Here is a 13,448-nt window from a genome sequence, read left to right on the forward strand (position 1 = left end):
ACATACTAAAGTTTGATTGCCTTGAAGCCCAGATTAAAAAAAACTTAAAAAAATACATCTGAATGGGATCAAATCAAAGTATGTTACAAGTTACCCCTTTGTTGCAAGTTACCACATTTGATACTACATTGAATAATATCTGGGAAATACAAAGTTATTACATTTGATACTACATTGAATAATATCTGGGAAATGAAATAATTCGTAATAAAGAAAACATTTGTTTTGGGCAAAATATCATATAACGAAAAAAAAGGAGAATTTAATAAAAAAAAACAACTTTTTATAATCAATAGTTTTACCACAAACAAACAGACGTAACACTGATGGAATTCTCATCGACTATTAACACAACGAACGTTTTAAATTAGGTTATTTGCGTATTTCACATCCAGAGGCGTGGTCAACGTATTTCTTTGTATTTGACAATTAACACTAACGCCTTTTGTTGTCATTGTCGTACTAAACTTTTCTTCGCGTGACATGCACAAGAGATGGTGCTAAAATTACTGAGCGAAGGATGTTTTAGAAATTGGTTCCAATATTAACGTCTGTTTGCCTGTTGCTTTACTCGTCTCTCTTCGAATGTTCAATAATCAATAGTTTGATATCTACTATTCGATTTTTCCAGTAGGGCTCTCGGATCAGAAAACACAAGCGCAGATGAAGTTTATTTCGAAAAATCATTGAGTATATTTCATTATAAAATAGAGTTACTTCCGTACATTACTATACACACACTCATTGGCATTTTTTTGCACCCGAAGAAAAAAAAAATTAGTGAGAATAGTTAACAACGATTCATATAGACTTTCCCACTTAATACACAAATAAATATAAAGGTCCTACATTTTTATCACTCCTGCAATCATCCCATGCATCGTATCTACACCTACAATAACAATACTGCCCAATTTCTAACGGCCAGCATCGTTACCATTGTCACTATCGTGAAAAATCTCGTAACCCGTCTGCATTTGTGGATTGAGTGCATCCTCGGTTTTGTCGGCGACCGTAGTGTTGTAGTCATTGACGTGATATCGAATCGGGTACGTCAGTTGGTTTCCTCGGTCCCATGTGTACAGCTCCTGTGAACGATACCAGGGTGGTTATGAAAATGGATGAACATTAGACTATTGGATTTCATAAGTATCACATTTTTATGATCAGTAATTTACATATGTGCACAATGTGGAAACAGCTTCAAAGTCTGGATTACGTCTAGTGAATGGCAATCGGCATTAAATTAATTACAGTTGAATCGTGCGGTAGCTACATATTATGATTCATCTGATTGAACCAAAATCAAGGCTCAAAGACTATTATAAAGGTGCTGTCTTTTGTCATTTTGTCTTGCGTACAGGTAGTGTAGCAAGGCCAGGCCGGTGATATTGAGATTCATTTACATTATTGATTTACAAACAGGCATTTTCTCAAACAATGCTCAGAGTATGGACTGCCTGTTTGAGTTTTGAAGTAGGAGCTCATTGTTTCGGGATTGGATAGGCACGAAACAATTTCACAATGATGCTCTGGGTGGTTGAGCAGTCCATTCTGAATGCGGTTAGAATGAATAGAACCGTACCAACAGATTTGTTCGAGCAGTGAAGAATAATAGCTTGCCATTCCTCCAAAACTGATTACTCTTGTTCAAATGGCAAATCATCTACTTCTAATTTTTTTATTTTAAGCTTGATAATTATAAAACAGAATCCTCTTGGTTTTTAGCGAAGAATAATGATCCTCCATGTTATGACATTCATCTACTATTTTTATAATCAATTCATACATGTGGACTTACCTTGTTTTTCGGATTGTAACCCACAGTGGTGGTTTTTCGGAACGGATTGGTGAACGTGAGGCTCACATCCAACAGTTTACTGTGGTACATATCCAGTGCCAGTCTGATTTTCGTATTTCGTTCCGTCACCGAATCAATTGCGTAGAGCACACCGCAAACTATGAACATCTCGCCTACCTTGTGGTGATTCACGCTTATGTTCCAGCTGAACTGTATATCCAGGTTGTACTCATTGAGCTACAGAGAGGGAATGTTACAAAAAGTTGTATCAGCCATTATCAAGTGAGAGTCATCCAATTATGATGTCCATTGGACCCACCAGAGCAGTGGATGCCTTGCGGTCGGCGCGCACTCCAAAGCAATTGCCAACTTTTGCTCCCCGTAGTACATCACCAAAGTTGACATAATCAAACTGTTAACCTGCAGTTTTTCAGAGTGCCAGTTTGTAGGAATGCCCCCTTTTGGGATAGTTTGGTGCGAGCCAAAAAGCGTGATAATCACGTTGGAGTGTCGAGTCAGGTCGAACAGGCAATATTACCCACTGCACTGCATTACCTTGGCAACGATAGTATTGTTGGAGTCTGGCGTAGAGTAGATGACCCACAGGCCGTTGTCATCCACGTTGAAGTCCATATAGTTGAACTCGGTCGTGTAGAGATAATTGGAACCATTCGTCGCGACACCCTCTATCTCCATGACCGCTGCTCACATGGAAATGGATGGAAGAGAACAGGACGAGGCATTCAGTAACACTGGTTTCTGCGTGTATGTCAGGTAAGATATCATGGATGAACGAGTCTTATGAATGGTGCGCATAATTCATGAGATTGGAGAGCCATAGTATTGTATAAATTCATAAACAGATGATCTATCGGTTTAAATTATTCAAAATCCTGCTAGTAACGGTGGCGAGAAATTGAATCACTAAAACTACACAAATCCGTTTCCCATTTGGAAGTTGTAAAAATCAAAAAGTGTTTGAGAATCGAAAACACAGTTTGGCCAACTTTTGATGTTTGAAAAGTTTTATAACATGGTAGGTTATCTTGAAAATGAACGATTTAACGATTGTCAACGTGTTTTTATAATTTTGCACCAATTGCCCAATTTTTCATCTATTGCGTCATTAATCAATAAATCGCTCATGGTATAACTTTTATACTTTAATTTGAGTATATTTCCGGAACTGAGACTGAGCCTGAAGCCTCTATCATCATAACCAATTATCGGATAGAATTCGCCAACATCATAATCACCAGGGGCAAACGTTTTGATTTTCTTCTCTGTCACTTTGCAGATAAGTGCGTATTGAGTACTTTGACAGTTATTAGATGTTCAAGGTTTCTAATTCAAATTACCAATTTTTACATGGGGCGGAAAAGGGTGGAAAAGTTTCGAGAAAAAGTAGAACCATGGAAATTTTACATGGCATGATATAGAAAATGAGGATTAAAATGCCTCTAGAACGGAATCAACGGAATTGGTCAAACAATTTTTAGTTTGTGGGATTAGAAATTGAACAATCTAAAGCATTAGCTGTTAATTGGGAAAAAAAATATAAAAATCGAGGTATTTATCATGTCTATTTTATGTGCTTTTAAAATTCTAACCCCTTAAGCCAAGGTTTTTTTTTTGAAAAACATCTTTAATTTTTATTTTTTAACAATAATATACTTCATTTCCACCGTATGAAATTTCAATGATTCTACTTTTTCTCTTGATGACGGTCTTCTCCTCTCCTATTCCCATATCATAAAGCTACGCTTTTACTCCGTGCCCTGGGAAGTACGGAAAGTTTTGTAACAGTATATTGCTTTATGTCTAATATTTACAGCGTAAATCGCTAGTACCATTCAATATACTTAATGATAATAACACTCATTATCATTTCGTAAATTGAGTGATTACACTGTATTATTACTGAGTATTACGCTGTAAATATTACACATAAAGCAATGCAATGCAAATAAATTAATTTTGCTTTAATCTTATTTATCTCTACTGTAACATTGAAAAAATGTATGTCTTACGTTACATGGGTTTAAAATAAATAAAATAAATAAATAAAATAAAATAAATAAAATAAACCTTTAAGTGGTCTTGTCGTGTAAAATAAAATTAATAAAATTAACCTTTAAGGGGCCCTCCTTAGCCGTGCGGCTACAAATCAAGACCATGCTGAGGGTTGCTGGGTTCGATGCCTTGTGCCGGTCTAGGCAATTTTCGGATTGGAAATTGTTTCGTCTTCCCTGGTAATAAAAGTGTCATCGTGTTGGCCTCATGATATACGAATGCAAAAATGGTAACATGGCTTAAAAACCTCGTAGTTAATAATTGTGGAAGTGCTTAATGAACACTAAGCAGGGATGTTATCGATCATTTAGTAATCTGCGTTCGATCATTAAGTAGTTCGTCAATAACACATTTCAAAGGCTAAATTTCAAAACATGTAGTATGGTGGACTATAGCTATATATATGGACAAAGAATCAGAAGGAATAAATTTTGGCTGTTACGCCCTTTTCAAATGTTGGTCTTGAAATGATAAGTCAGTCTTCCTTCTTCTTTCTCCCTTCCTCCTTCTTCCTTTTTCTTTCTTCTTTTTTCCTTCTTCATTCTTTCTTCCCCCTTTTTTTCATCCTTTATTCCTTCCATCTTCCTTCTTCTCTATTTATTATTCCTTCATTTTTCTTCTTTTTTCCTCTTATCTTCTTCCCTTTTTCTTTATTCTTCTTCTTTCTTATTTCATCCTTCTTCCTTTTTTTCTTCCTTCTTTCTTCCATCATCTTCCTTCTTCTTTCGTCCTTATCTCCTCTTTTTTATTATTTCTTTTATTTGTAATTTCTTCCTTCTTCCTTCCTTTCTCTTTCTTTCCTTGTTTTTTACCTTCTTACTTCCTCCTTCCTCCTTATTTCTTCTTTCTTTTTTCTTCTTCCTCCTTGTTTCAACTTTATTCCTTCTTCCTTTTCCCTTCTACCTTCTTCTTTTTTCCTTCTTCCTTCTTCCGGCTTACGTTTCCCTTCTTCCTTCTTACTTTTTCTTCTTTCTTCCTTTCTCCCTTCCTTCCTATCAATTTTCACATCTCGCATTTCACTTCTCACTGATCACTTCTCACTTCGACTTCTTATTTTTCATTTCTCACTTTTCACGTTTCACTTCTTACTTCTCATTCGGCCTAATGACCACTCGGCCTAATGGCTTCGGTCTAATGACCCAGCATGTGGTCGGCATCAGGTCATTAGGCCGAAGGCCTTTCTTCTACCTTCACCCTTCACCTTTCTTCCATCTTCCTTCTTCCTTTTTCATTTATCCTTCTTCCTTCCTGCTTCTCCCTTTTTCCATCTTTCTTCTTCCTTTTTCCTGCTTCCATCTCCCTTTTTTTCAAACGGGCTTGGTAGTCATAAGGGTACTGCAGGAGGCCGTGGGTTCAATCCCAGGTCCATTCCGTCTTTCTCTATATTTCTCATGTTCTAGCACTCGCTAGAACTGGATTTGGACTTCCATACCGTTTCCATTTCTATGCTTGTAGCTTCAACTTGAGAATTTTAGTAGTAGCTGCTAGAATTGGAATCGAACTCATTTCTTATATCTCACTTATCACTTTTAACCTCTTATTTCAAACTTATTTCTAATGTGCTTCACTATTTATTTCTCACAACACACTACTCACTTTTCAATTTTCACTCGTAAATTCTCACTCCTCACTTCTCACTAGTCTTTTCTCATTCCCCACATCCCACTTCTCTATTCTCACCACATCTCGCTTCCTACTTGTTATTCGGCATAATGATCGTTCGGCCTAATGACCCAGCATCCAGCCGGTCAACAATCAAAAGCTTGGGGTAACGATCATAAGAACGACTGTGTGTGTCGGTCTAAAAAACAGTTTTCCCTGTACGTCTATAGATTGCTAAAGCTGAGAATCCACGGGAGGCTGCAGCCCGCTGAAAAGAAGCTGGCATTCACCCCTCACCAGCCAGCAGTGCGCGGTGCACCGAAGAACAAGAAGCAAAGCGTTTGGAGAAAGTAAGGTAGAGAGAGGTAGGAGGTAGAGTTTAGGGAGTTGGAGGCGTCGCCCGTTATTTGAGGACGGACGCAAGGATAGTGGAAGGAAATAGGACGTCAAGGTGGAAATAAAGTGTACCGGTAAACATTTGGGTGGAATTCTGTTTTGAATGGGTGTTCAGATCCGGAGCCGTTAAATGATCTGGATCTTTGAAGTGAGTGGATGATTCGAAGCTCACTCTTTGAAAGATCCGGTTCCGGTTTTATAACTTTAAACCGTCATTCCCTGTTTGGTTTTTCGTTATTTTTTTTTTCGAAAAACCTAAAAAATAAAATTTGAAAATTCGGAACTCGGACCGCTAATTACTGTTGTTGGGCACTTTTTACAATATTTTAGAATTCTTGAAAAAGATCCAATACGGATCGAAACGTTGGAATGAGAAAACATATAGTTATTTTTCATTCAAAAACCAGACTGAAACGCCAAATAAATAATCGAAAACTTTTTTTAACGAATTTTTTAAACGAATTACTTTTGTTTTTATGAAGCAAACGCAAAATGAGAAGTTTATTATAGGTTTTCTTTTTCTTCATACCATGTTATGTACGCTTGTAAGCGAGAGAGGGGTGAAATTATTGTCTGTACGGGTCAGAAGTATGGGCCTTGATGAACAACCGTTTCTCCATTTTGCATTCTTTTCATGTTTGCTCCGGATCATTGGACTGAATGACCCAGATCTGATCCGCTCAACGAAGTGATCCATCATTTGAAAGCAATATAGTCATATATAATAATTAACATATTTTTATTATGATATATTTATATAGAATATACATTGAAAAAGCAGCAAGGACTATGTCCAAGGGCTTGACGATCCCTCCCCAGGCCATCTGCGAGTTGTGGGGCTTGCCTAGGATGTGGTGGGGTTTGACAGTGGGCCCTGTTAAACCTCTATAAAAAGCTGCATGTATCCGCAAGTAGGCCCCACCAAAGCGACCGTGTGCCGCTCAAAGCGCACAAGCCCAAGTCCTGGTGTTAGGTGGGACGCTAAACAGCCCTGACACGACGGCCCTCCGACGAGACAGGAGGTTTGCGCAGGCCCAATAAGCCGCCTAGAAAACCAATCATTACGAACAATATAAGAGATAATGCGACTCGATATAATCGGCAAAGACCTAGGGCGACGAATACAGGATCACGATTGGAAGCTTGGAACATGGAATTGCAAGTCGCTAGGTTTCGCAGGTTGCGACAGGATGATCTACGATGAATTACATCCCCGCAACTTCGACGTCGTGGCGCTGCAGGAGATTTGCTGGACAGGACAGAAAGTGTGGAAAAGCGGGCATCGAGCGGCTACCTTCTACCAAAGCTGTGGCACCACCAACGAGCTGGGAACCGGCTTCATAGTGCTGGGTAAGATGCGCCAACGCGTGATTGGGTGGCAGCCAATCAACGCAAGGATGTGCAAGCTGAGGATTAAAGGCCGTTTCTTCAACTATAGCATCATCAACGTGCACTGCCCACACGAAGGGAGACCCGACGACGAGAAAGAAGCGTTCTACGCGCAGCTGGAGCAGACATACGATGGATGCCCACTGCGGGACGTTAAAATCGTCATCGGTGACATGAACGCACAGGAAGGAAGGGAGGAAATGTATAGACCGGTCATCGGACCGGATAGTCTGCACACCGTATCGAATGACAACGGCCAACGATGCATAAACTTCGCAGCCTCCCGCGGAATGGTAGTCCGAAGCACCTTCTTTCCCCGCAAAAATATCCACAAGGCCACATGGAGATCACCTAACCAAGAAACGGAAAACCAAATCGATCACGTTCTAATCGACGGTAAATTCTTCTCCGACATCACGAATGTCCGCACTTACCGCAGTGCGAATATTGAATCCGACCACTACCTCGTTGCAGTATGCCTGCGCTCAAAACTCTCGACGGTGTACAACACGCGTCGAAGTCGGACGCCGCGGCTTAACATTGGGCGGCTACAAGACGGTAGACTAGCCCAAGAATACGCGCAGCAGCTGGAAGTGGCACTTCCAACGGAAGAGCAGCTAGGCGCAGCGTCTCTTGAAGATGGCTGGAGAGATATTCGATCCGCCATTGGTAGCACCGCAACCGCTGCACTAGGCACGGTGCCCCGGATCAGAGAAACGACTGGTATGACGGCGAATGTGAGCAGTTAGTGGAAGAGAAGAATGCAGCATGGGCGAGATTGCTGCAACACCGCACGAGGGCGAACGAGGCACGATATAAACAGGCGCGGAACAGACAAAACTCGATTTTCCGGAGGAAAAAGCGCCAGCAGGAAGATCGAGACCGTGAAGAAACGGAGCAACTGTACCGCGCTAATAACACACGAAAGTTCTATGAGAAGTTAAACCGTTCACGTAAGGGCCACGTGCCACAGCCTGATATGTGTAAGGACATAAACGGGAACCTTCTTACGAACGAGCGTGAGGTGATCCAAAGGTGGCGGCAGCACTACGAAGAACACCTGAATGGCGATGTGGCAGACGAAGATGGCGGTATGGTGATGGACCTGGGAGAACGCGCGCAGGACATAATTCTACCGGCTCCGGATCTCCAGGAAATCCAGGCACTGGCTAGAGCGCTGCACTGGGTCATTACCAAGATTTGGGAGGAGGAAGTTTTGCCGCAGGAGTGGATGGAAGGTGTCGTGTGTCCCATCTACAAAAAGGGCGATAAGCTGGATTGTAGCAACTACCGCGCAATCACATTGCTGAACGCCGCCTACAAGGTACTCTCCCAAATTTTATGCCGTCGACTAGCACCAACTGCAAGGGAGTTCGTGGGGCAGTACCAGGCGGGTTTTATGGGCGAACGCTCCACCACGGACCAGGTGTTCGCCATTCGCCAAGTACTGCAGAAATGCCGCGAATACAACGTGCCCACACATCATCTATTCATCGACTTCAAAGCCGCATATGATGCAATCGATCGGGACCAGCTATGGCAGCTAATGCACGAACACGGTTTTCCGGATAAACTGACACGGTTGATCAAAGCGACGATGGATCGGGTGATGTGCGTAGTTCGAGTTTCAGGGGCATTCTCGAGTCCCTTCGAAACCCGCAGAGGGTTACGGCAAGGTGATGGTCTTTCGTGTTTGCTATTCAACATCGCTTTGGAAGGGGTAATACGAAGAGCAGGGATTAACACGAGTGGTACAATTTTCAATAAGTCCGTCCAGCTATTTGGTTTCGCCGACGACATAGATATTATGGCACGTAACTTTGAGAAGATGGAGGAAGCCTACATCAGACTGAAGAGGGAAGCTAAGCGGATCGGACTAGTCATCAACACGTCGAAGACGAAGTACATGATAGGCAGAGGTTCAAGAGAAGACAATGTGAGCCACCCACCGCGAGTTTGCATCGGTGGTGACGAAATCGAGGTGGTAGAAGAATTTGTGTACTTGGGCTCACTGGTGACTGCCGAAAATGACACCAGCAGAGAAATTCGGAGACGCATAGTGGCTGGAAATCGTACGTACTTTGGACTCCGCAAGACGCTCCGATCGAATAGAGTTCGCCGCCGTACCAAACTGACAATCTACAAAACGCTAATTAGACCGGTAGTCCTCTACGGACACGAGACCTGGACGATGCTCGTGGAGGACCAACGCGCACTTGGAGTTTTCGAAAGGAAAGTGCTGCGTACCCTCCATGGTGGGTAGCAGATGGCGGACGGTACGTGGAGGAGGCGAATGAACCACGAATTGCATCAGCTGTTGGGCGAACCATCCATCGTTCACACCGCGAAAATCGGACGACTGCGATGGGCCGGGCACGTAGCCAGAATGTCGGACAGTAACCCGGTGAAAATGGTTCTCGACAACGATCCGACGGGCACAAGAAGGCGAGGTGCGCAGCGGGCAAGGTGGATCGATCAGGTGGAAGATGACTTGCGGACCCTCCGTAGACTGCGTGGTTGGCGACGTGTAGCCATGGACCGAGCCGAATGGAGAAGACTCTTATATACCGCACAGGCCACTTCGGCCTTAGTCTGAATAAATAATAATAAAACATTGAAAAATCAGAGGCGCGAGTTCATTACCTTCATGTATGGTTCAGGAATGTCGATGTCACAACCAGCATGAGCATGAGCATGAGCATGAGCATGATTGACCGCCCACGGTTGCTCCTCCGTTATTGCCAGGTCAGCTGTAATTACACAGAGAACCAACAGATGATGTTTGGGACTAACATCATCCTCGATGTGTAAGAACTGGTGACCCAAATATTAAGCAATACCAGCGCCGGCCGTGTCCGAATGCAGGTCAATTAAGGAATGGGTAGGATAATGTTGACGTGATACTCGCTTTGATGGAAGCCGACGAGTCATCTGCACTTCCACGAGAAATCACTGGGATGTTGGATACATGGGGTAGGTATTGTAGCAGGGTTCGTTTTGGTAAACGGTTTGCCGTGTGAAGCATATAGTTTGATGAAGTTTAAACAAATATACAATCGAACGCGCACTGATTAATCGACTTAACAACCGCAAAGAGCAGAACCAATTATTTCGATGATCGCACGATCGCTCTGCGTACTAATACAAACACGATAGAACACGCACTTAATTTTTATTTGTTAATTAATTTAATTACCCGCACAACGCAGAACCAAATATCTCAATGATCGTGCGATCGTTCTGCTTATTAGAAAAAACACGATCGGACGCGCACCAACATTTCATTTGCTAATTAATTAATGCACCTATACAAAGCAGAACAACATATTTCGAAGATCGCGTGATCATTCTTAATTTGTAAATTAAATTACTCGTTCGCACAACACAGAACAAAACAATTTGGTGATCGTTCTGAGCGCTAGATGTCCCTACTATTAGGGGATGGTCCCCCAGTGCACATAAGCGAAAAACTCTCACGAAAACCAAGTGAAAAAAGTGTGTGTATAATGGTTATTATTTTCGTGTGGATTTATCAATCGAATTATAGAGAAGGAAACGAAAAAAGATAGTATAAAGTAAATCAAACACCAATGATGTTTGAAAACATTGATTTGAATAGTATTATTAATTCTAGATTGCTTTGAGAATAAGTATCATGTGCAAAAAAAAATCTCTCTTTGTTCACGCTCTTTTTTGCTTATACATAAGATAGTTTTGCATAGTTTCCAACATTTTCACTTCTGTGTGCTAGACAAAGGTATATCTAATTTTTAGATATCTGCCAAAACATCTGAAGTAAACTTTATTATAGATCTGTAATAATCGAAAGAGAATGGAGGCAAAGAGAGACTCTCCCCCGCACACACGACCCATTCTCAAAGCAGTCTAGAATTGTTTAATGTATGTATGTATTTATACCGAATATTGAGCATTATCTCTCGGATTCTCAGTTATTTCCCATAAATATACTTTTTGTGTAAACAGATAAACATATACTCATAGCATGATAAAGTGGACTAGAACATGAACAGGTGTTTGGAATTGGGAAAGGTTTGTCCTTGGTGGTCGTTATGTTGAACGATTTGCTGTGATTCAAACTTTTTATGATTCTTTAATTGTTCATCCATCGCGAGGATAAACAATCAATCGCTCAAAGCGAGCGAGTGTTGCTACTAAAGACCGAGAATACTTCTGCATCTCCACAATTTACCACGGAAAGGAAGTTGCATTAATTGGGTCGGGCAATCAATAACATAGATCGGAATTCACCATGGAAAGTGATGTGACCTATGCAACTTTTATACAAAAGTATTAGCATTTTCCTATCTTGTTCAATTGTTCATCCCTCGAGAGGACAAACAATCAACCGCTCAAAACGAGCGATTGATCATTTTAATTTTGGATCAAGCGCCAGCGTTATCATTTCTTTAACGTAAGGAAAGTAGAAAAAAGTGGGATTGAAATTGAAAATAAGGAAATATTCACGGTTGCTCAACCACATCGATAGTAATCTTGATTGGTTTGTTTCTAGTTATTACTGTTTGAATCTTTGGGTTATTTTATTGGTACTGTTAATTGGCACTGAACATATTTTTTATTTCCAAGCGTTTATATTTATGTACAATGGGTCTGGGGGGTGAGAATGGGTCAGCGCACTTACCGGCAGTCTGGATGTCGTAGATCAAAATCGTTCAAAAAGGTCTTTTATATTTTAGTCATCTTGCCCTCAGATACATTAAATCTATTCTACAAGTATTCTAAATAGTTGAAACAGTGTCTCACTCTCACCCCCATTTGACCCATTGTCACCCCGACGACGGTATATAACAACAGTGTAATTCACTTTATATACATTCATCTCAACAGTTATGATAAGGAATAATTGAGAAAAATCCACATCAATAACTGTTATTTGATCGAATAATATTATTATACTAATAGATTAAACGAAAAGCTAAAAACTTATAAGTTGGAATAAGATTAAAAATCTTGAAATAAAAATTAAACAAAATAGTAAGGAAATGGAAGTTAGATTAGGTAAAAAATAAAGTAAAACAAAAATCTTCTCTTTTAGTCTTGAGCTCCATAATATAATGAATGCTGGAATAAAGTTACTTAGCCACCGTCACACGCATAACCGTCTCATGTTCCAAGGAATCCCAGCAGACATGAGACAAATATGCGTATGACCAAAACCATCAGATAATATAACTGAGGTAATGTTGATGTGTTTTTTATACAAAGGGACAAAATATGATGTACTTAGCTGCAAATTCAAAGAGTTTGAGTCCTTCAGATCCTGTTCCTCCGATGGTTAAATTGAGTAGACCGTTGCGTTAATCATTTTCGTTCAGCAAAACCAGGCCGATTTTTTTCTTTAAATAATTTTTAACACGACCATCACGTGTTAACACGGCAACTCGGCAAATCACATATTATCCGGAATACAGTGTTAGCAAATTCAAGGTGATAAATTATACAAATTAGAAAACTTGAAAAATTGTGACACTTGAATTTTTTCCATCCTGTCTGTATCAATGCACACTACGATCTCAGGAATGTCGATGTCACAACCAGAGCATAAAATATTCACTTTCATGAAGCACATTCACTCCGACTTTTGACATTCGTGTTTTGATTATTCAAAACATAGAATGACTTACTCAGTTTACTTCTTCATAAATTCATTCAATTGATTATCACTGAGTACGGTAACTGCGCGCGAAAAAAACAAAATTAGCCTTGATTGTATTGACATTTGATGCTAAAAATGAACCTCAATTGAACGTCGGGATTAGATCTATGCGTGTATTTATTTAAATCATCAAAAATGTGTTCAGTTTTACGATTATTTAATAATTTGTGATATTCAAATAAATACTCACTGACCCATATTCATTCTGAAAATTGACGGTGCAGAACCGAATATGAATATGTTTAGAAGTGAAGTGACAAAGAAGGCCGATGGGCTTCATAAAAAATAATCGAATATTTACAGCTCTGGTCACAACATACATACACTTGCGCGATACGTTTATGTTGAAGCCATCTCAGAAAACTTAATAATGGGAAAAATATACGACTTTCGGTTAATTGCCATAACTCTATTTAAAGATTAATTTTTTTGGTTGCAAAACTAATGTAAAATAGTAAATCTGTTCAAAATGTATTGATTGCATGATTCTGC

At 40.3% G+C, this 13,448-nt stretch overlaps 1 protein-coding gene across 1 annotated transcript in view; it reads right to left on the bottom strand.

Annotated features, from left to right (window-relative positions):
- Positions 1 to 664: 664 nt before the first annotated feature.
- LOC134217434 (uncharacterized) overlaps positions 665 to 13,448 on the bottom strand; it is a 141,702-nt gene continuing 128,918 nt past the window's right edge. The window contains exons 15-17 of the mRNA XM_062696199.1: positions 2,357 to 2,502; positions 1,802 to 2,038; positions 665 to 1,088 (exon numbers count right to left, since the gene is read on the bottom strand). Coding sequence (XP_062552183.1) covers positions 918 to 1,088; positions 1,802 to 2,038; positions 2,357 to 2,502 — 554 coding nt within the window. The 3' untranslated portion in view covers positions 665 to 917. The remainder of the gene's footprint in view (positions 1,089 to 1,801; positions 2,039 to 2,356; positions 2,503 to 13,448) is intronic.

This window comes from Armigeres subalbatus, chromosome 2, assembly GCF_024139115.2.
Source record: "Armigeres subalbatus isolate Guangzhou_Male chromosome 2, GZ_Asu_2, whole genome shotgun sequence".
Taxonomy (NCBI): Eukaryota; Metazoa; Arthropoda; class Insecta; order Diptera; family Culicidae; genus Armigeres; species Armigeres subalbatus.